Source organism: Pteropus medius, unplaced genomic scaffold (genome assembly GCF_902729225.1).
Source record: "Pteropus medius unplaced genomic scaffold, Ma_sr-lr_union100, whole genome shotgun sequence".
NCBI classification, from domain to species: domain Eukaryota; kingdom Metazoa; phylum Chordata; class Mammalia; order Chiroptera; family Pteropodidae; genus Pteropus; species Pteropus medius.
The window spans coordinates 12,933,298-12,957,411 of NW_024349803.1; the positions used below are offsets into that span (position 1 = coordinate 12,933,298).

At 34.9% G+C, this 24,114-nt stretch overlaps 1 protein-coding gene and 1 pseudogene across 2 annotated transcripts in view; one reads left to right on the forward strand and one right to left on the reverse strand.

The window, feature by feature from the left end:
- Window positions 1–16,455, forward strand: part of RASA2 (RAS p21 protein activator 2) — a 94,839-nt gene extending 78,384 nt beyond the window's left edge. The window contains exons 16-24 of one of the 2 annotated variants that reach the window (XM_039837335.1): window positions 563–646; window positions 1,065–1,142; window positions 4,604–4,677; window positions 5,225–5,334; window positions 12,083–12,165; window positions 12,775–12,983; window positions 13,660–13,763; window positions 14,116–14,305; window positions 15,960–16,455. In XM_039837335.1, coding sequence (XP_039693269.1) covers window positions 563–646; window positions 1,065–1,142; window positions 4,604–4,677; window positions 5,225–5,334; window positions 12,083–12,165; window positions 12,775–12,983; window positions 13,660–13,763; window positions 14,116–14,305; window positions 15,960–15,987 — 960 coding nt within the window. In that variant the 3' untranslated portion in view covers window positions 15,988–16,455. The remainder of the gene's footprint in view (window positions 1–562; window positions 647–1,064; window positions 1,143–4,603; window positions 4,678–5,224; window positions 5,335–12,082; window positions 12,166–12,774; window positions 12,984–13,659; window positions 13,764–14,115; window positions 14,306–15,959) is intronic. The other variant, XM_039837336.1, reaches the window with a different exon arrangement.
- Window positions 16,456–18,009: 1,554 nt separating this feature from the next.
- On the reverse strand, window positions 18,010–18,128 carry LOC120582701 (uncharacterized; annotated as a pseudogene).
- Between the last annotated feature and the right edge of the window lie 5,986 nt (window positions 18,129–24,114).

The following is a 24,114-nucleotide window of genomic DNA, read 5'->3' on the forward strand; positions in this document are numbered from 1 at the left end:
TATCATAACGATCATATCCCAAATATCCCCTTCACATTCACTGCCTGTTTTCAATGTGCGGATACTAAAATATTAAGGAATATAAACCAAAAAACTGAACTAAAGCATTTCTATATCTAAATTTTCTTGAGAATGACTTTTGAAAGTTATAAGGTAGAAAAAAGTAGATGCCATTGACATTTCAAAAGTGAATACAGTTTTTGGGCAATTCAAGCTGCCATACTGTACAAAACAACATATATAATATTGAGTAAATTTTGGCTTTCAAAGGTGACACATCATAAATATAATTATTTTGGGAGGAATTGTCAATTACGTTCAGTTTCTTTAGTCTCTTAATTTCCTTAGTCCAGAGAGTTCTACCCATCCTTAGCTAGGTTTTAAATATGTTGGTGGTTTGAGTGAATATTTTTGAGTCGCTGTTTTAGAGCAGTGCAACCCATGCACTCTATAATTTTTTTGAGTCGCTGTTTTAGAGCAGTGCAACCCATGCACTCTATATTTATTCAAATTCGATTTTTAAAACTTAACAGGAATTTTGTGTCTTTTTTACATTCTCTAGGATGCACAGACAATTAGAACATTAACTCTCATCTCAAAAACCATTCAAACTTTGGGTAGCTGGGGGAGTCTGTCCAAAAGCAAGGTAAGTCTTTACATCTCTTGTTTTGTATTCACACTTCAGAAATGGTTTACCCTGTGATCCCTTCTCCCTCACTACTCTTTTTCAAATTAAAAACAAAGCAAAACCAAAAATACTAGGTATAGATACCAGTAGCTGTCAATTAGGTAGATATATTTTAGTCACCTGTTAAAGAAGACAAATTCATTTAAACTAATATATCTAAGAGGAGAAGGTCTAGTAAACAGATGTTAAGGCTGCCTGTTTATCTGTCTGCACCATAATCATCTAACGTCTACTGAGGAAATCTTTAGTGCCAAGCTCTTGAAATATATGATGGAATCCTGTTAGGCCTTACTTCTCAGCTTTATTAAGAATACAGCCCATTATATTCTTAGCTCTCTACTTAACATATATAAATCCTGTCTGTTTTTTTTCTTAGTCAAGTTTCAAGGAGACATTCATGTGTGAATTTTTCAAAATGTTTCAAGAAGAAGGATATATTATAGCAGTTAAAAAGGTATGATTGTTTTACTCTGGATATATTAACATTTCTTATCATATAGCATTGGGAAATAACATTTTATATTATTCCTAGGAGTCAGCCCCCAGTTTGAAAAATAATGTTTAAACTATCTACCAAATATAACAAGGCTGTATTTTTTCCCCTTTCTCCTCCCATACAACCATGGGATTTTTAGCTCTGAAATACCTAAATGAATTTTAGCTACTATTGCCAGTGTCTTAATAACAAATTACAAGTATCTAGAGTCAGGGCTTCTCAAAAGTGGCACTATTGGCAATTTGACCAGATAATTCTAGTTTGTGAGAGGCTGTCTTATACCTTGTAAGGTGTTTAGCAGCATCCCTGTCCTCTACCAGTTAGATGCCAGTAGCATGCCCCCAGTTTGACAACCAGAAATGTCTCTAAATGGTCACTGTCTCCTGAGGGATAAAATTGCCTCTGATTGAGAACCTCTGGTCTAGGGGAAAAGGCTTAATATGTACCTTATGTATAGTAGGCACTTAATTATTGAATTATTGAACATTTTATAAACACTATAGACTTATAGTAGTAACCTGAGGAAAGTTACTATAAATTAAAACGTACAGTCCTACAGTATATAATATCCTAACACAAGGCCTATAATATACAAAAATTGTGTACTTAGCATCTGGGAATATTTAAAAAGGATCTATAATTTCTTGAGTCTTCAGTTCTGAATCATTCTAAATAAAATGTAGCATTATTATAAAACCCTAAAAATTTGAAAAAAATTTATTTTGAAGTACATCTAAACTTGTCTTAAAGAAAGCACACTGTTTTATTTATCACAGCTCTAACTTAAGGAATTCAAATTAGCAAGGCTAAATTTTAAAGATTTCATTCAGTTTCTGGAGCATGGTTCACAGTTGATTGCCAAGAGTATATTTTGTGGAAGTATATTTGTGCTTTTTTTGTACTTTTAAAATTCTTACAGGGACTTAGTATATGAAAGTGATGATTTAAAAAATGAAAGCTAGTTGGAATTTTTTTATCTAGAATAGTGCAAGTTCAACCAAAAATGTTTTAAGCGACCATTGAAGGCTTTTGAGGAGAAAGTCTTTTAGAAGAATGGGCAAAGAAAAAGCTGCCCTTTTATTGATAGGACATTGTTGAAACAGTTGTGAGACAGTGTAGGCAGACTTTTGTTGGCAAGATTATGATGTACTGTCTTTTGTTTTAGGATTGTTTTTCCATTTTTTTATGACCTAGGCAATCGTAGCATCTGATTTCGTTTTTTTTTTCCTGATAAAATCAGAATGTGTAAAGTTGATAAGGTCAATGGAGAAAGCATTTAAGCGTGTCAGTTTAGTCTGTTCCCGATCCACCCTGAGTCACCCACTTACATTCTCTTGGACTATCACCATAGTATGTCTCCTTTACTGATTTGCTTCTAGATTCCTAAACTAGCATAGAATATTTTGCCCTAATATAAGAGTTTTCTTTATTATTCACTAACTAAGTCTGGATATGTGCAATGTAATAAATTGCAAAAGTTTATGAAGCCCAATTTCACATTTTGAATTGTTCTCACTAGTGACATTGATCACTGCTCCAGAAAAAAATAGGTTATAACTCTGAATCATATACTATTTCCACAGAGTTTAGGAAAGGTATCCTGGATTGGTCTGTAAACACAATGACCATATAATTTAGTGTCCAAACCAAGATACTTTCAAGAGTAAAAAGTTGTGGTACTGGTTATATTGGAACCACAGTTGTAGATAAGGAAAGCCCTGAGCAAACTGGGACCTATAGTCACCCTGCACATAGTCTATCTTAATTATTCTGTATTCTTTCACTTCATTTAACTGTATTTACCCTATAGTTCCTTATAAAATATAACAAATAATGTAACAATTATCATAAATAATAAATATTTGTCAAATAAATAAATCAGTGCCTTCAGGCAAAACTAAGAAATGAAATAGTCAGATGTCTGTTACACTACATTAGTGGGTTGGTCCACCTGTAAGAGCTGAAGATAAGATAGGATATTTCTTTAGTTCCTTTGGATACTTTTTCTGTATCACATATATATAATGCAAAAAGAAACTCTACTCTTGTTCTTTCACTTACCAAGATTTTTTTCCAGCAAACTAGAAGTGAACATTCCATTGGAAAACTCTCAAGTGTGCGTTCTGGTGGATGATCTATAGCCAGTTTTAGGAGAAAATGGCTGTGCCTACAAATTTCTACTTTACATTAGACACTGGTGCCTCAGTCTCATTTATATTGGAATGTACTTTGTTTTTTGTTTTTTGTTTTTTTTTTAAGTCCTGAATGGGACAACATAGAAAAGTATAAAGAAAAAAGCAAGGATGTTCATTTATGGGACAGAATAGGATTCCTCTCTAAAAACAAAAATTGTTCCTCAAACTACTGACTTCCCTTTCCCATGAAAGCCACATGCCAGGAAACTCTTGACCTGTCAAGGTAGCATATTTGTGAAGCTAAATACTCTTCACTGGGGGGCTTGCCATTCATTGGTAGAGTGGGGTACTCCAGTTTTTCTTGAGCCACCATATTCACATGTTCTACATAGGAAGTTTATAAATGGTGATTAGATTTTAGGTTGTTCCAGAGAACCTAGTTACACTCGAGTGATAACTATGGAATACTGTCTCTGAGGGCTAAAGCCAATTATGTATAATAGAAATCAGCAAACTCTTTTTCTGTAAAGGGCCAGTAAATAAATATTTTAGGCTTTGCTGGCCTCATAGGGCTCTGCTACATAATTCATAATTTTTATTTTTGTTTTACAATGCTTTAAAAATGTAAAAACTATTCTTAACTCATGGGCCTTACGAAAACAAGCTACAGGTTGAATTTGGCCCTGCAAGCCATAGTTTGGTAGTTCTTGACTTAGCGATTCACTGTTCTGTATCTAAAATCTTTGGGACCAGAAGTATTTCAGAATTTAGTTTTTCAGTTTTTAAAAATAATAAGTATATGCTATGTCTTAGATAATATTCTCAGTGGGGCTTGGGGCTATATGCCATAATCAAACTTACTAATATTTATGTAGCACAATGTATGAGTATTTACACTAAGTAGATAAATACAGACTATAAATAATAGCCCAGTGCCAGTTAAGATTAAGTTATAACCCCCAAATTAGTTGACTGTAAGTCGAAACAAAAAACTATTTATATTCAAAGCTTTATAGATTTTGGAATTGCAGTTAAGAAATTATGGATTGAATTATTTTTACAAGGAATATATTCTGGGTTTTACGTAATTTAAGAATAAACTTTTTAGAATACTGTCATGTGTAAATTAGGGACTTCCTCTACAATTAAATGTGTTTTGCTTTATGAATTACAGTTATGTATATTCCTTAATAATAACCTCACAATATTATCAGTGACATTTAAATAAGCTCAATTTATGATGTATCATCACAAATTGTAATATTTGCCTATTTTTCCATTTAGTTCTTAGATGAAATTTCATCCACTGAAACTAAAGAGTCCAGTGGTACGAGTGAGCCTGTGCACCTGAAAGAAGGGTAATTTAATGAAATTAGACATTAAAGTCATGTTTTAGTGTAGATGTTAAGTAAGTACAATGAGAATGGGTCTGGAAGTGAGGAAATCTGGGTTTTTGTTTTCTGCTAGAACTGCCTGATTAACGTCAATTAGGTAAGTGACCCTCACTATCCTATAACTTTATGCCAGATAGACATTATTCCTTGTCTGTACAATCCTAGAGTTGTTTTGCAAATATAATGAGAGTATGGTATTAGTCCTTTGAAAAGGTAACAGCAGTATTCAGTCTTAAAGTAGTGTTAGCATTGGAAGTTAAGGGTTGGAAAATCACTCATTTGACCCTTTTAGTTATGGATAGCACAGTTATAAATATTAAATTAATTAAAGGCTTTATTCCCGTGGTATGGCCAAAAATAAATGCAAAATTTATAGATGGCAAAGGCATTTTTATTTACTTAATATAATCTTACACAACTTTTCATATCATTTAAAAATAAAGGACAATTTTTTGTTTTGGATTAACTATTTTAATATTTGTAACTAAATGTTTAACATCTGTTTTGGCAGTGAGATGTATAAAAGAGCTCAGGGAAGAACTCGGATTGGAAAAAAGAATTTCAAGAAACGATGGTTCTGCTTAACAAGCAGAGAGCTCACCTACCACAAGCAGCCAGGTAGTTGTGTTTATGCTTTATTGTGGGGTAGTTTCCTGGTTCTTAGTGAAGATTTCTTTTTTTGCTGCTTAATGTGACTCTAGTGAACCTTTTCACTAATATTACTATAGTTTATAGTTTCTCACAGTGATGCACACACACTAGGAATGTAATAAATATTTGACAAGTGACCATGTAAGTTACATATGTTTCACACATGCTCCATTTTTTTAAAATCCCTGGTAAATCGCTGCTATTATAACCAATATATAAGGAACAACATTTAGACTTCTTAGAACTTAAAAGTTTCTTTAACTCTCAGAGCCAAATTTATAAGAATCAACATCTAATAAATGAGTGTTGTAGTAGTTTTCTGGATAATATCAACCAAAAATTCTCCAGTCATACCATAGATTGTGATTCCTATAAAGTTATCAGATTCATTCTAGACTGTTGACCAAGCCAACTCCAAAATGGATATTTTAATAATTTACTTCCTGAGAAAGCACAAATCGGCTATCTGGGTAAAGAAAACCATCTTTCTACAGTATGATTTGAGGGCTTCAGAGAGGCAAATTTGTCTCTCAGTGGACTGATACAGTGCTTAAAATCTCCACCTTTTATGTTTATTTCTTTGGGGTAAAGTATTATCTGTAGATGGCCATTAGCTTCTTCTGATATCTTAGCAAGAAGAACTTAGTATCTAGGTTATAGAGCACATATAATAGAATCCTTTTTATTCAAAGTGATCAGGATCCAAAAATGTTCACTTAACCAAAAAGGTCAGTTAAAGCAAGAATTATTTAAAAACAAACAAAAAGATGTATACGTGTCTTAAATATTTATATATTTGTTTATCAATCTTTTGATGGACAGCCAAGATCTGTTCTTAGAATATAGAACTATGGATTGCCCCTCTTTCTTGCGTAGTTATACCCCTAATGCATCAGTTTTCAGGTTGATTTCTCCAAAGTGAAGCTAGAACTTAAATACTTGAAAAGTAATCCAAGTACAGAATCTTTTTTATATTTTCATGATATTCATCCTAATCTTTTACAGCTGTCTCACCCCCATGTACATTAACCTTATTTGTGTGGGTGTGGGTCTCCTATTTTGAAGCTTTTCAGAGTACTTGCCTGATTTTCAAATAAATAATAAACCTCTTAGTAAGGGGCACTTGTCACTTTACATATTTTTCAGCAAATTATAATTGCAACATGGAAACTGGAATAAATAGGTTTGGAAACAAACCCAATGGACTTGGTAAGCAAAAAAGCCTAATCAATGGAACAGAAGGTTGTAGGCTTAGTAGTAGTGTAGCAACTGCAAGTATTCAGCATCCCATGCACATCATTTGATATGTTTTACAGAAGAAGTGGAGAGTCTTAGTTAATCCATCAAATCTGTTAGGCATAGAAAATCTCTTAAGAGAACCTCTGCTATAAATTTTGAAATGATAAAACAAACACCAGACATAGGGTACTTTCAAGAGAATGTAAACTCAGTTAAGTAGAGTGCTTCTTGAAGAGTAGTGATGTTAAATATTTTTTGTTTCATAATTTCTTTGAATGGCCTAGTCAGAATGACTGTATATGTCCATATATATTAGTAAGACCTAAGAAACCAATTGCTTTTTGTTTTTAGGCACCCAAATAATTTTTATGGCATATAAATATTCAAATGACTAAACATAAATAGGCTGGCTACAAACTTGCCCTTCCAGACGGCATGTTTTAAGCTAAACATATTTTGAATGTTGTAGAAGCTATAGCTTATATTGATGTTATATATAAATGTTCTCACATATATAGTGACATTTAAAAAACAGCAGTCTTAATGTGCTAATTATGTTTACATTAACAATACATTGATATAAAATGTAAGTCAGTCTTCATGAATAAATTAGCTATTTGTCATTTAAAGCATTTTCTAATTTGAGCTAGTGTTCTAAAGTCTTTTTTGGTTTAAGAATCATATGATAGCTTTGGACCCTTTTCTCTAGAAAAATGCACATACAAACTAAACCGAACATTTTGCACATAACTTCAGTGAGTTCGGAGACCCAAAGTCCATTCACAGTTCTCAAGAACCTCTGTTCTAGCCAGTGCTTTTGTAAGAATAAAATTTTGCAGAATGATTAGACTGCTCTAAATATAAAGTAGAGATATTAGAAGTTACATTGTTTTCAAGCCCTAAGAAATTTAACATGATTTTGGAGGAGTGAGCACTAATATATGAAGTTGTGAGATTATTTACCAAAGCCTACAGTTTTAAGCGACCATGCTTGTTGCTTTAACTATTTTGATGGATTTTTCCAAAATGTATTACATGCTTCCCTGCCTTCTAAAAAAAGAGTTCATTGAACGTAAGTTAACATTTTCTAGATGACTTGGGGCTATCATTGATAATATTAATTATTATATAGTGCTCTGATTTAGTGATGTTTTCAGGGCTGCTTATGGGTATATGCAGCTTTTTACTCCCCAGCTAAATGCCTTGGACTGCTATTATGCTTTTTTGTGTGTTTCTTTGTTTGCTTTATACAGTTTTTCTCTATCCCCTTTATGTTTAGGCTGTCACCTTAAATTTCTTACGCCATCAGTGAACCATAATGTAACATCTCACTTCCACCTCCATCACCCACTTCCATTTTTTACTGCTAATATACTGTGAGTGAGGATATGGGTACTCTGTATATTAAAGTTATGCATAAGATTAAAAGTCTTTGAAGACTTCAGAACTTTATGAATAAAATGAAATGCATGGCCTTTGGATTCTCTGGTTGTTCAGCAACTTCCTGCTTACTTCCTGTTTTCTTGCTGCTTTCTGGGTAGACAAGACTGCTAGTTAAGTCCATCTCTACACTTACTGTGTGACTTTGGTGTCTGAAAGAGTGCCTCCCAAATTTTCTGTGACATAGCTCTAAATCATTGAATCTTTCACTCTATCATACTCTTACCGCCACTAGTATTCTGAATTTTTCTACCATTTAGAATCAAATAATACAGCCTTTTCCTAACTTACTAGAAAAGAAGTTAATAGAATTTTCTCAATTTTAAGGGTTTTTCTCAAATAGATTATTAAATTTTTGATGCCTGCTTAGGTAATCACTAATAAGCAACAGTAAACAACAAAACTTCAATACAACTAAATTAACGTGTGGTGGATGAAAATTATAGGGCACTCAGTCAGCTATCAGTCATGATTACCTTGACAGTCTTTTATGGACCCGTGTGTTTGTGATTATGGTTTTATATTGCTATATTGTAGTGCAGTCATCTCCTACAAGTAAAAGTCTCCAAGTTGTATGCCAGAACTAAATGAGTTATTGATGTTCTAGCCTCTGCCTGTCTCATCCAGCCTCATCTTTTGCATTCGCTGTATGTCACTTTACCAGACTAGCTCTTGCAATTCGTTTAACTTGTATTCTTTTACATACATGCTTTTGTGTGTACTTTACCTAGAAATCCCTTTCGTCTTCACCAGTGTAATTTATTTTCCTGTAAGCCTCAAATCAACTGTTAGCTCTTTACGGAATTCATTCATAAGCCTCTACCCACCTCAGTTGAGTTATTCTTACTATGTTTCTTTATCACCTTAGTGATAACTTCTGTCACACTGTGTGGTCCTTTTCTCTGTCTCTTCACCTAGTCTCTCAGATTTTCAAAGGTGGAGATCATGTATTTACTGCCTTCATTAAGGCACTTAGTAAATGTTTTTAATAAATGATATTCTTCAAAGAAGACCATATATTCTAGATATGGTTTTATCTGAATTACTGTAAGAACCACAACTCTAGGCTTCTGAAATTTTCACCAAGCATACTAATAATAGATTATTAACAAATTTATCTCTGAAATTCCTTTCTGTGTTCTCCAAAGTTGATTAGATATTGTCTATTTTATAGGAGACCTGACATACTCAGGTACATACATACAGCCTACATAACTTCTGTGTGATAGCAAATGTTCTAGCTCATATAGCATGTGGACAATATAAAGGAAATTTCCATGGTGTTTTAAACAGAAATCTCAATATATTTGGGTTGACTTGGTTTTCACCTGCTCATATTTTCACACAGGGCTCTGCAGTATTTTTTTCTTTGATAACTAAAGACCGTCATTGTTGATTCAGTCATGCATTCATTCACCAAATATTTTATTAAGTGTCTACTATGTTCTAGACACTGTTCTAGGCTCTGGAGAAAACAGAAGTGAACAAAACACACCAAAATCCTTGTCCTTGTAGATCGTATAGTTTCGTAGTAATAGACAATAAACAAAAACCAATTATATAGTGTGTTGGATGATTATAAATGAGATAGACAAAAATAAAGCAAAGAAGGAGAATAGATAATGGTGGGTTCATTGAGGAGATTTGCAATATTAAAAATTCTAGCCAAGGAAGGCTTCAGTGAGAAAGTGACATTTGAGAAAAGGCTTAAAAATAATGAGGCACTTTGTTATGTGAATGTTCGGGGTAGTAGTAATGCAGACATAGCTAACAGCAGCCAGTAAAAGGCTATAAAACAGAAACATACCTGAAGTATTCAAGAGACAAGAGAAAGCTTCATGGCTAGAAAAATTAATGAGTAAGGGAGTAATCGTAGGAAATGAGGTAAAAAAAATCATGGGGAAATCAGACATTACAGGGCTTTGTGGGCCATTGTAAGTCTTTTACTTTGAGTAAGATGAAAAGGCATTAGAGTTTTAAGCAGAAGAATGACATCATTTGACTTGTTTTAATAGGATTAATCACTCATGCCACATGAAGTGCTGTGAGAATAGAATGCAGGGCACAAGGATCCCAGTTAAGGGGCTGTTGCAGTAATCCAGGGGAGAGAAGATAATGGCTTGAACCAGTTGGTAGCAATGGAGGTGGTAAAAATGACTCACATTCTGGACCTGTTCTGGAAGATTGCACTCACAGAGTTTGCTAGAGAAGCAGATATCGAGAGTGAGAGAAAGGCAAGACCCCCATCCTGCCCAGCACTATTTCTTATATAACATACTTCTTCTTTTTTTTTTTTTTTTTCCTGGATTCAGTATTTATTTTGCAGGAATACTTTCTTAAGGAATTCTTTCACATAGACGTAATGGCTGATAAATTTTCTGAGTCCTTGCATATTTAAAATGCCTTTATTTTACCCTTACTCTTGAATGATAGCACTGCTTGACAGCCCAGTAAGCATCCTTGCTGCTTTAGCCTGAGACATATGCCTCTGTTGACTGCTGCTTAGCACTAACTGGAGGTTGTGGGGGGAGGGGACCTAATTTCTTCTTGGCCCAGCTGTTCCACTTGCCGCTCACCTACTAATTGTCCTGATGTATGTCTGAGTGTGTCCATTGACTCTGGCTTGAAGCTGTCTCCTAACCAAGCAGTCCTACTTTTGAAGGTGCAACTTTCTTCATTTCATTCCTTCTCCACCTCACCTCCCTCCCTTGGCCATAATTTGATTTTGTCTGCTTCCAGGAGTCTATTCTTATTTTCCCATGCACTTGTGATTTGTATTTGTTGAATTTAACTGTCATTTCTTCAGGAAAGTTTTCTCTAACCACCCAATTTAAAGTAACTTCCCAGTTACTGTCTATCACATCACCTCAGGTTGTTTTCATTATAGCATTCATCTCTGCCTAATATTTGTCTTTTGTCTGTCTTTCCAGACCTAAATGTAAACTTCATTAGGGGCCTTATATGTTCTATTTATTGCTATATCCTAAGTGGTTAGAACAGTGTCTGGTATATGGTAGACATTCAATGTATGACAGTTGAACTAAGTGATTTTATGTTTGTTTTTTTTTTTTTAAATTATATGTTACATCTGCTTGAATTACACAATTTTGGATTTTATACCAGGAACGAGGCTTAAACAAATATTCTGTGTTAACCTCTCTGTTCAGGACAGAAAACCTTTATTAACAAAATCTTTGATCAAAAAGTTACACGTTAAACCATGGACTAATAACATAAAATGTCAGGGTCTTACCTCTAGCACATCAATCCATATGTCATTGAAACAAAGTTTGGAAGGGGGGCATAGTAAAGCTTTGGTTATCTAAGAACAACATTACAAAATAACCAGAAAAAGTCATAATTCTATTTGTTTATAGTTTCTATAACCATATAAGATCACATGTCATATTATTATGGAGCTCCTTCAGCAAACCCAAATTACCAAATTCTTAAATTAGGTTAAAAAGTCACTCTACCAAATAAAATTTTTAGTTTTGTTTCCTCTATTTCTTAGAGTAAATTTGTAAAGCTCTAGTCAGCTGAGGTAATATGTGATACTTATGAACAGTTTTTCAATGTAAAATCATTTGGGGGGTTAATCCCTTAATTAAAGATTGGAAAAACAGAAAAATCCACTTAGGTATAGTCAGATTCACTGCTCGTGTAATAATAACTCTATGAAAAAAACTTGCATTTCTTAGCAAGTTTTGAGCAGGCCTCTATTGCTAAGTATTTTATTCAGTCCCCATATAATGTTATAAAATATAACATTTTTATTTTCTACATAGTTATCAAATTCTTGCATTTTTCCTTGAAAATGCTTTAATTTATATTGGAAAAAAAAAGTCCTTTAATAGAAAACAATCAAAATTCATCTGTTTCATAAAACAAAGAATATATATGTGCCATTTGGAAATCTGTAGGTTACTTATACTCCTGTACCATCAAATGGATGAACTTAAACCTTACAGAATTAGCCTCTCTCATCTTTATAATTCCGAAGGAAATTATTTTAATTTTGTCATACTTCTTTTATTAGGGAAGGATGCAATTTACACAATTCCAGTGAAAAACATTCTTGCTGTGGAAAAACTGGAAGAGAGCTCTTTCAACAAGAAAAATGTAAGTGTCAGAAATAAAGCTTTTTAAACTGCATGTATTACTTAGTTGAAAATTTTCAAGAGATTGGTTGTTTTAGTATTTGCCATTAAGCATTAATATTTTATAATTGCTGGTTAAAACTGTCTTAAAATTGTCCATTATTGTTGATGCCTTGTATAATCTGCCTAGACTATTAAGTTAAAGGTACTTTTCTCAATATTACCTTATTAAATGTTAATAATGTAATCTCAACCAATCTGTGCTGTCTTATCTTTGGCTGTCACTCAGTGTATACCATTTTACTCAAGCCAGCCAAGTTGATTTTCTTGTTTCTCTATATTTTCCCACTGCTTTGCCTTTACTCATACTTTCTCTTTCATTTGGAATTCCTTCCCTTTATTCCGTTTATATTGTAGTCGATTACTTTGGGCATGTTTGGCTTTTAAAAATTACATAATGTGACTCAGATTGTCTTTGAGGCTAACTTGTTTGAAAAGTAACAGTTCATAAGATACCTGAGCAGCAGTTACCTAGCCAAGCAAATTATATTTCTGTTATATACCTTTTTCTGTTTTGTACTGTGTTGGTTTTTAGACTGTCACTAACTTTTTATCTTAATTGCCTATGAAGATGTTCCAAGTAATACATACGGAGAAACCACTCTATGTCCAGGCAAATAATTGTGTAGAAGCTAATGAATGGATAGACGTACTCTGCAGGGTGAGCCGATGCAATCAGAACAGGCTCAGTTTTTACCATCCCTCTGCGTATCTAAATGGCAGCTGGCTCTGCTGTCAGGAGACCAGTGAAAGTGCTCTCGGCTGCAAGCCATGTACTGCGTAAGTTTCTTTCTGATTAAAAAAGCAATGTTTTAAATATGGTATATCTATACAATAAAACGTTATTCAGCCAGAAAAGTACTGATATACGCAACAATACACATGAACCTTGTAAACAAATGAAAGAAGCCAGACACAAAGACTATTTACTGTATGATAACATTTATATAATAGGTAAATCATAGAGACAAAATAGAAAGCAGTTGTGAGGGGCCGGTGGGAGGATGTAGAGTGCTAATGGATACAGGATTTCTTCTGGAGTTTTGAAAATGTTCTCAAATAAGTAGTAGCTGGCCCAAAGCAGGAAAAAAGGGCAATGTGTAAGTAGATGAGCAAACCTGAGCAAGAGATCAAGGAAGAAGGGCTTAGCATTCTCTTTTTTAATTGTGCAAAACAGCCATTGTTGCCCTGTAGACGTAAGGAACGTATATATTGCTCTTGTGATGAAACATAGATTATGAAAATGACTTCACTTTAAAATTACCTCCTTTTAATTAGAGTCACATAATGACCAGACCGCTCTTAGCCCTGTTTAATTACAAAATGAGACTAGATTTCTGAGGTTCTTTCTGCAAAATTCTGTGGTTTTGTTTTTTTTGTCTCAAACTGTCAAAAGTCTTTGGCATATTAACAAAGTAAAATTTTTCCAATGTCTTTAATTTCATTTTTACCATAGAGGTGTCCCTGCAGACATCCAAATAGATATTGATGAAGACAGAGAAACAGAAAGAATTTATTCCCTTTTTACCCTCAGTTTACTTAAGCTACAGAAAATGGAAGGTAAATGTACAATTAAATTATTTGTATATAAGCATCATCCTTAATTACCAATTTCTGAAGTATTGCTTTGGCATTTTCTTAATGTTGAAAATACTCATAGATTTACCAAAATGTTACTTTATATGACAAAGTTGACAAATTCCCAAAGAGGATGTTTTTCATAAATGTTCATGAAGTAAAAACTACTGTTTTTGCATAAATGTGATCATAATAAAATGAATGTATTTGGGTTATCTATGTATTTCCAGGGGAAATCTCCCCAGCTTGAGACACTTGAAAAGTTCTTATTCATACTACAAATTACATTTATGGAATATAGTTGTCTGATTAGAGATTTTGCTGCTCCTTATAGAGGCGTGTGGAACTATAGCAGTCTATCAAGGACCACAGAAAGAGCCTGATGATTACTCTAACTTTGTAATTGAGGATTCTGTAACAACCTTTAAGACAATTCAGCAAATAAAAAGCATCATAGAGAAGCTAGATGAACCTCATGAAAAGTATAGGAAGAAAAGATCAAGTAGTGCAAAATATGGGAGCAAGTAAGTATTTTTAAGATACTTTAAATGTGTTTTTAAACATAGTTCGAGATTGCCTCATCTTCTCTGTATTCACACCTGAATTGCAGGCCTCTTGCTTACCTTCATTTATGAGGACCCAGCTCAGAACCTTTCTCTTGTGCAAGAGTTTCCTTGGCCACTCACATAGTGATCTTTGTCTTTTCAGTTCTGGTATCATCTCCTTATGTTGGTACTTTATCACCACTTTTAATGTTATATTCCAATGCACTTCATTAAACTGAATACTCAGTAACTTGTTACTTTTATTTTGTTTTGATTCTTCTTCCTTCCTAACATCTCTCACAGTGCCTTATACATACTATGTACTAAAAAAAAATTTACTGTAAAAGTGCCAGAAGCATTTTATAGTAGATTTTTTGATCCATCTCAAATGTAAATGGATACTACAAACTAACATTTATTAGGAGCTTATTCTTGCACCAGGCACTGTACTTAGTATTCTACATCATATCACTTAAATTGTTATTAGCAACAAGTAACAAAATCCCAATTGAAGCATCTTAATAAGAAATTTTTTAATCTCACAAATTAAGTTCTAACTTATACATTTGGTTAGTTCACCAGCCCAACACTGTCATCAAAGACCATTCTGGCCACTCAGCCATCTTCAACAAGATTTCTGTCTTCCTCAGGCTTGTCCCCTCATGATCGCAGATGGGCTATAATAGTTTAGAGCTTCACATTTTTATATAATAGTGTCCAGAGGCAAAAAGAACTGTTTTCTTCTAAGAGAAAAGAACCTTACTTAAAGTTACCTGGAATAGGGCTGCCTAGTACTAGCACTAGGATCAGAATTTTGTTTACATCGAAGTAAATAGGTTGAGGATGGTTCTCAACCAGCAAATAAGTGTTTGCTACAATATACACTCTCTCGTTGATCTTCACATCAGCCCAATGTGGTTATATTCCCATTTTACAGCTAGAGAAACTGAGGCCCAAGTTCACACAGCTGATCAGTAAGGGGATTTTGAGTCCTGGCCCCACACTTTCAAGTATTCTTTTAAAATTTTGTGGTGTAATAATTGTATTTGTGATTTATGAACAGTAAAACTCAGTTCAGCAGGTGTAAATGTTTCTGTTCTCCCTGGACAGAAGGCTTAGTACATTAAACAGGCTATTGTAGCATCCTAATCCTGTCTTCTCTACATTAGAGTAATTGGTTCTCTTCCAAAAGCAGTCATGCAGTTTTGGAGCCCCAGGAGGTTTCCATATGATGTCCTAGCCAGTGCTCGACCATTTTTCTTAATAATAGCTCCCCCTCATACCCACACACACTGTACCTCTTCCCAGCTTTATTTTTCTCTATTAAAAAATACCAGTCTCTCTTGTAGTAGTATTTTACTTGTTCATAATGTTTTCCCTAATTCCAAAATATAAGCTCCATTAGGGCAAGGGTTCTGTCTGTTTTGTTCACTACTGTATCCATACCTTCTGAAATAGTACCTGACATTTAATAGGTGATCAGTAAATACTCATCGAATTAATGAAATAAGACTTAGTGTGAAAGATTATCATTGGAAAATTATAAATACTTGATACTATGAAATACGTGTTACTTTTTTAAATGTTAAATTTTTTCACTTTCGAAAAATGATTTTCTATTGTTATTTTCTAGGGAAAATCCAATCGGGAAAACATCTTAGAGTTTGACCAGTTGATTCAGAAGAACTGGAAAATATTCTTGTTGGAATTATGCAGTTCATCATATATTTTGTTCATAGTATTTAAGGATGAACATTGGCTTCACATTGTATTTAATATTTAATAATTGAAATTAACTGTTTGGGAATCTGGTGTTGATGTATTACTAAAGAATTTGAAGCCCAAGATTCTCTTCATATCTTACATGTCAAAAGCCATGTTTCTGTAACTTCTTTTTAATAGACAAAATCTTCCTGAAGAAGCTTTGTAACAAAAGGAAAACTCTGTAGGAAGAAACCATCTCTTCTTGTGACACTCTGTGTTCTGTGGACTTTTCACTACCATTAGTGCCTGCTCTATACTGCCGACATCTCGTTTTATTAGAAAATCCCAGTCCATGACGACTCAGAGCTTGCCCTTTAGCTCACCTAGACCCTCCCTCTTCAAAAAAGAAAAAAATATAAAAGATTTTCCTTTGGTCCATTAATCATTACAGATTACATTAAGGGCAGTAACAGAAACTTTAGAAAACTGCCAGAGTATCCTTCAAAGTTGGTAGATCCTTTTGCCTATTTGAAGATGTAAACAGAACTCAGATAGGAGGAATCAGGGAACATGTACTGTTGTGTGTGTCTTGTTTACATTTGGGATGAGTGATGGCAGATAAAATGAGACCACTAAATTTTTTTTCATTGTTTTAAATATCAGGTACTCATTTCCTTGATCTGAGAGTTCTGGTTAACATGACTTCTAAGGACATCTCTTCTGAAAAAGAAGAGAAACAGTGAAAGAAGGTGGTGGGAAATCACTTGATTTCACCTGTTATTCCATGTTCTTATAAGGGCCATCATAGGGACGCCCACCTCCTAGTGTGACTATTATTGAGTTGAGAGCCAATTCAAGAACAGTCACTTGGCGCACTTTAATAATCTGGGTTGCCCCAGATTATACTTTAGATACTCCGTGGTATCTAATCTTTATGATCAGTTGAATGATCAGTGTTTAAGTCTAGAAATAGTACTTTCCTGAAAATGTTTATATTTCATTGCTGTTTCCTTATGCCCTGCTAGCCAAATGGAATTTGGGCAAGCAACTGTTTGAATCCTATTTTTCCCTAATAATTTACTTTTATCCTAAAAACCATAACTGTAAATAAGCAGTCGAAGCAAGTTGCCACCTTGAATTAAGAGGGATACACTTTGCTTCATCAGTATTAAAAACTATGGTACTCTTATTTTGTCTTTTTAAAATCAAACATTTTCTAAATGTGGTACTTTGAACCTTAGAGTATTTACATGTTTCTTTTTAATACTGTGACTTAGTAATGTAAGTCTAGCTAGTAGTGCTTTTTTTGTTGTTGTTTATTTCCCTGAGCATAAGCTATATTTTAATATACACTTTGCCAATTATTATTGGCAAGTAATTGTTTTTAAATTATATTGTTACTCTGTAGTTATTTTTCAAGACCATTGGCACGCAATCAAAGTTATTCTATAAATGATTATAACTGAGCAATGTATTTCTCTAAATGACTTGTAAAAATCAATTAGTTTTATTTAAGAAACAGTCCTAGTCTACATTATGATAGGTTGTTCCTGGCCCATTTTAAAGATTTCTGTTTGAAAGAGTCCTTTAAGTTTTATGAGCTTGTAGATTCTATAAAGTACACTGATTTATAAAGGTGAAGGAATTTAACCATTTAATTTCTTATTGTTGAATTTCATTCAGATTGAAATTTCCTTCTAAGAGTCTCTGAAACATCTACCTAAAAAGGACATGTGAGCATTGCCAGGTACCACTCATTACTCTTTAGTGGTTTTTTTAGTCTTCTGCTATTTTTTTTTCAAGGTAAAAAGAATATTCTTCTAATATTTATAATATCAAATCCCCAATTATGATTGGTTTTTTTTTTTTGTTTGTGTGTTTTTGTTTTATTTTTTTTTGTTTGTTTTGTTTTTAGGCGAGGCAACCCTTGGTTAACCTCACAGATTGCCAGCTTACAGTCCCTTATATTTTTATTTTTATGCCTACAGCACCTGGTCTTCCTAGGTGGTCTCCCATCCAAGTACTAACCAGGCCCAGCCCTGCTTAGCTTCCGAGATCAGACAGGATTGGGCTTGTTCAGGGTAGCATGGCCATAGACTGATTGTTTTTAAATATCATGGCATTATCAAAAAGACCAAGGCTGTGTGGATACATAACTGAATTTGAAGGAAAGAGTTTAGTCATCTAGTTATTTTCTTCACATGACTCTTTTAAACAGCCAGTTTGACTGGAATTAACGAACTTGGCACAGCCGAAAAAGAAGTAATGTGAAATTATAATAATTTTCTTTGAAAGTCTTTTGAAGTAAGAGACCATGTCAGTAGGACCCTAGACAACCAAGGTCCTTGCTTCCAAGGGTCTTATTCCTCTGTTGTTACTTAGGAATACTTTGATTTTTACTACCTGATCTGCTTTCTCTGCCTTTTCTACACTTGAAAAACTACATGGCAGCTCACTTCACCCTAAAACCCGAAAACCCCAAGAAGGAAAGAAAAGGATGATACAGAGAAACTCTTGCCATAAATGCCAAGTTCTGGGTCTAAGCATGGCCATTTCTGTCTGTTTCTGAAATGGTGGTGATCTGTTGCTTGTGTTGCAATTGTTCGTTTTTGTTTGGCTTTGTTTTTTAATAGTCATTTAATAAGATGATGGGCAATAGCAAAGTTTTTTACTCCCAGGAATATGATTTATCAAATTAAACGATTTTATTTACCAAAGAAATATGTTTATATCACGGGTAATGGTTAAGTGTCATACAAGGTGACGAATGATGTGCTTTTGTTTCTGTTTCTGAAGCCTAATTTCATTCATTTATCAGAAAAGCTCATTTATTCCAGGTTTTAGAAAACAGATTTTTTTTTTTTTTTTTTTTAAGTAAAAGCACCTTTAATTTGTTCTAATGGTACATCCTGTAAAGACAGAATGCAAAAAAGCCTTTAAGGTGTCCTTTACAGTATGTGAAAAATATAGGACTCATTCTAGAGTTAAATTACCTGTCTTGATTGCTCTTACTTGCTTCCATTTTTATAACTTGGAAATTAATATGTTGCTAGTAAATATTGGTTTTTACAGTGTCCAGCTTAAAAATGTAAGTTATCAAAACTTAATGTAGTGAATTTGTGTAACCATGTTGTATTGTTGAGAATGTATTTTTATTTAAATTTTATTTTCTTATCAAGAGTATTATAAAAATTAAAACTTTTGTAACTGTCGCTTGGAAATAACTCAAATAAATTACAAGAAGCCTGTCTGTTCTTTGTGAGACCTTAGTTTCTTTTTTTCTTTTTTTTATTATTTTTTTAAAATTTTAATTAAGTTTATTGGAGTAACATTGGTTAATACTATTATATGATTTTCAGGTGTACATTATCATTTGACATCTGTATATTCTATTGTGTGTTTACCGAGAGCTTACTTTCTTACTGATTTAAGAATTCTTGTTTAAAATTATTGTACCTTGCCTGTTAGTAAGGGAATAGCAGAAGTGAGAAATCCTCAGTTATGAAGAAGAACAAAGCAATCTGGAAAGGACTCAGTATTCTTGCATTTAACTAGAGTGACTTTTGATGGACTGTGGTGGTTATTTGCTTATTCATTCAACAGACTTTTCGGAGGGCCTACAATGTGCATGCAGGATCCTGTCATTCCCTAGAGCCATGTCCAGTGTGCGGGAATATATTCCATTCCTGTCTGAGTAAATAGTTTAGAGCTGAGTTTTTCAGTCTATGTTAGACTTTTTGAAGAATCCCACATTCTTCTCTTCTCAAAAAAGTCAACATTACAGAGTCTAGTTACTCAGATCCTGCATTGACTCCTGTGGGTGAGTCAACCCTGTGGCTCATCTTTCATTTCATCTTTCTGGATGTTAGAATTTGACCATATCATGCCATTTTGCTGAATTGTCTAGAGAATATAGTGATAGCACCAAAAAACCAGGTTAGTCGGTAACTCGTACCCCCAATGAGAGAAGCAAGAATCTTTCCCCATAGTGCCTCACCAGCCCTCTTGGCACCTCTATGTAAAACTCCATAAAACTTTTCCCCTGTAACTCCAGAAGAGGTTAAGGTTAATGAAGAAGGAATAAAGTTCTGAATTTCTAAGGATCTTATTGTTATTGAAACACCAGAATCCCGCTCATACTAGCCCATGTATCAGAATAGAACTTGTCAGAAACATTAAAGACAGGGTTTTAGTGTATGATGTAAACAAGCTAGTTCTTTAGAGAGTAGGCCATACTTAGCTGGGTTTCGCTTTCAAAGTGCATGATTCCAAAATGAGATACACCTCGGGCCAAATGGAGTCCCTTTCTGTGAACAAAGAATGAGAAACAAGACAAAGTTTGGCACTGCTGGACACTGGTCTCTGCTGTATTTCTCTACTACAAGTCAGTGGCCACTGCTGACCCTTAAGAGAATAACCTGCCTTGGGTAGACATAACATGCTTCAAAATAAACTGACCAATGTTCAGAGACCTTTAGTGTTGATTTCTCACATATCCTCACCTGAGGTTTGGTCTTTTGTGGCCAAAAGGTTTATTCTTTGGCTTGTCATTATGCCATTTGACTTCTTAGTTTGGTGACACCGTTTGCCTCCATGTTTTAAGCTTATGCATATGTTTTATATTAATTGCAAAGTATAACCTGTTTTAAAGTCCTGTTAAGATTTGTTTAGTTTGCTGCCTTATGTTTCATTTTCTCTTTGTTTCATACTATCGAAACCTTTGTACTTTCTTTGTATTGGTCTACTTACTGACACAGAGTTCAGTCTTAGACACATAAAGTTTTTGCTCATTAAAGAAGAATCTTTTGTCTGGAGTGAACAACATTCTTCCAAATTTAACATATTTCTGAATGCCACCCAGAAGTGAGAAGGCCACATTGCCTGAACTGTTAAAGAAATACCCATCATTTTAGATGGATTCTCAATGCAGAATGGGGTAAGTGACCCGTGGGGAGGCATATCAGAATCTCCCTAAAGAGATAGTGGGTTTAGGGGTGGGAAAGTATACAGTTTGCATAGTCAATATTATAATTTTATACTTAAAAATTCAAACCAACACCTAATTTTGTAATTCAAACGACAAAAAGCTTTAACACTACCTTGACTGACAGACACATAGGTGAGACTATGATTCTCACCTAGAGATTTTTTCCAATATGAAGCCTGAGATATTTATGAAGCCTGAGATATTTATGTCGATGTGGAGCATTTGTTTTCAAAGTTTGGAAAACACTGGAATATGGGCTAAAGTAAATTCCAGATCCTGACCCGAGTTTCAGTCTTAAACTCTACACAGAATTGTGTCAGTAGTTAAGGACACTGCCTTCTTGGAGCTTACATGCTGTGGGGAAGAAGAGAAACTAAGTATGTAAGATGATAAGTGTTATGGAGCAAAGTTAAGCAGGAAAAGGAGGCGGGAGGGGTGGAGATGGAGTTGAAAATTAGGTGGTTAGGGAAAGCCTTGCCAGGAAGGAGATATTTGAACAAAGATCTGAAGAAGGTGAGGAAAGGGAATCATAAGGATGTGTAGGGGAAAATCAGGCAGAAGAAATAAAATGCATGGTATGCTAAAAAAAAAAAAGATTGGTGTGACAAGAAGGGGAAGGTAGGCTGGGGTGTTGGTTTTGAGCAGTGCAGTGACATAATGGACTTAAATTTCTGGATTGCTGACTTGTTAAGAAAAATCTCAGAGCAGAGGAGGAAGTAGGAGAGCGGGTGAGCTGGCATCCTAGTCACGTGAGTGAGTGGAGGCTGGTCCCGGGGTGTCGGCAGACAGTTAACTAAGGCTAGTTAACTCTGGTTATATTTGATGGCAGAACCAACAGGATTTGTTTACAGATAGAACATGGGAAAAAGTTGAGGAAGATCCAATAGCCTAAGACACTGGAAAAAGGAGTCATTTACTGAGATAAGAAACTATAGAAGGAGAAGGTTGCATGTCCTTTATCTGTGTTCATGTTAATGATTCCTGGGAACCAGGTCCATTTAAATCGTTGAGTAAGTAACAGCACATATTTTATCTAGTTTCATACATTTATCATATCTTCCTCGCTAGATTGTAAATGATCCCCAGGGTAGAGAGGGACTTCATTATACCCCAGGTCCCCTGGCCCTTTGATGAGGAAGACTTAATGCTATTCCATGAGTGCATGACATACTATGGCTAATGGTGATGCAGCAAGGTCCTTCATTGAAAGCCATGGCTCCACTAGAAACTACCTTTATGATCTTGGTCAGATAAAACCCCTTTGAGTTTTGGTTTTCATCCATGTGTAAAATTTTAAAGTTTCTATCTTGAAGAACAAGATATTGAGCCCTTACTATTCTCTGAGCACTCAGGTTGCTCAGTCCAGCCAGAGACTGGACCAGAATGACCCAAGGATTCTTCCACAAATGCAATACCCAGACAATCCCTAGGGTCCCTCTCAGTCTCTTTCCACCCTGAAGATTTGTGTAGATAATTCTGTTCCTTCAGTGGACCCTTCCTCATGGAATGTCCCTGGCTCTCCTCCAAAGCTCCACAACTATGGACCAATTTAGCATCACTGACCCCGTTAGACCCTGTAAAATTGTACTGTCATCCTCCTCACATAATCTTTAATAGAATAGTGTCCTGGACGTTAATGAAATAACTGACTTACCAATGAAACGGCCTTGTGTAAGTAAAGAGCCAGCACCTGTTCTGCCAAGGTGTTGTTAATTGAACAAGGAGGCCATTAGATGTGTGGTGGTATACATAAGCAAATCAAAATCTAAGCCTATAAATGTCTCAAGGTTACGAAAACAAAATGCTGTGGGACAGCCAATCCTAAACAGCCAACTAGGCTTTAAGCTATAGCCAATCTATTTCCTTTCTTTGCTTCTGCACCTTCTCCATTAAGTCTTCCCTGGCTCCTGTGAGCAGAGAGCTCCTAATCACTTCTGGTTTGACTGCCTGATTCCAACTGATATTTGCTCAAATCAACTTTAAAAATTTTAATGTGCTTTGGTTGACCTTTTAACCGGTTGTAGACAAAAAGCTGCCTTAAAACAGCAAAGCTGGCACTGACTTGCGAAGGTGATTTTTATTTTGGACTCAAAAAAGGTGCTGAAGGGAGTGACAATTGTATTCTAATGTCACAGAAGTCAACATTTTGGATGATAATTGGCCCTTCCAGTGATCGAAGAAGAAGAGGCATAGATCCAGGCATTTCCCCCTTCTCTGGCTGGCTTTATTTCTTCTAGCAAGCCCCTCCCCATCCATCTGGTTATTTCTGGAGAGCATGGAGGGAATTAAAACCTGTAACCAATAATAGTGTAATGATCACTTTGGGACTCAATTGGCATTTTTATTGTTTTGGTGGTAGTTTAAAATAACTAAAAATGCTAAATTTCAGAAACATTTGTAGCAAGAAAATGGAGCAAATCATTCACTGTATCAAACACTTTCACCATTAAATACCCTATTTAATTGTACCTTGGAAATTTTTGACACATTTTACTTAAATGCTTAAGGAAATAGAGACTTGCTCAGCTAAGAGATTTAAATGCTTAAATCTAATCACTCTGAAAGTATTTTATCCACATATTGAGAAACCTGTGAAGACCTTTACAAACAGGCCGTGAAAAGAGAAGATATGCTATGCCTCTGCATATCTTAAATTATACAGAGCAGTATGTAAAAGTGCCAAAAGTCCGTTAACTTTTTCAGCCATCCTAACAAATGGGAAGGGGGGGTGGTTAAATTTCCAGTTACAGTTTTCTCAAACCCGGACCCAGTTTTCCTGCAGTGTCCTGCAATTCCAGTTCAACCAGCCCCAGGAGATGAGGGATGGGTGGAAGAGCTTGTCCTTTAGCTGCCTCTCCACCAGAGCCCTTCATTTATCAAATGAACCCTTAAAATGACAAAATGGACTTGGGTGGCGGGGGCCTCTTCAGCCTACAGGAGCCACTTAGCAGGCCCATGAATGGCTGGCCTCTACCAGCCTCAGACTGCTCTCCTTAGGGCTCCCAGAGCCCCTCTTAGGGCCACACAGGTAGGCTCATGGGGTCCATGCTATCGTGGACTTTGCTGAACTAATGTATATAATATGTCCTGAATAAAT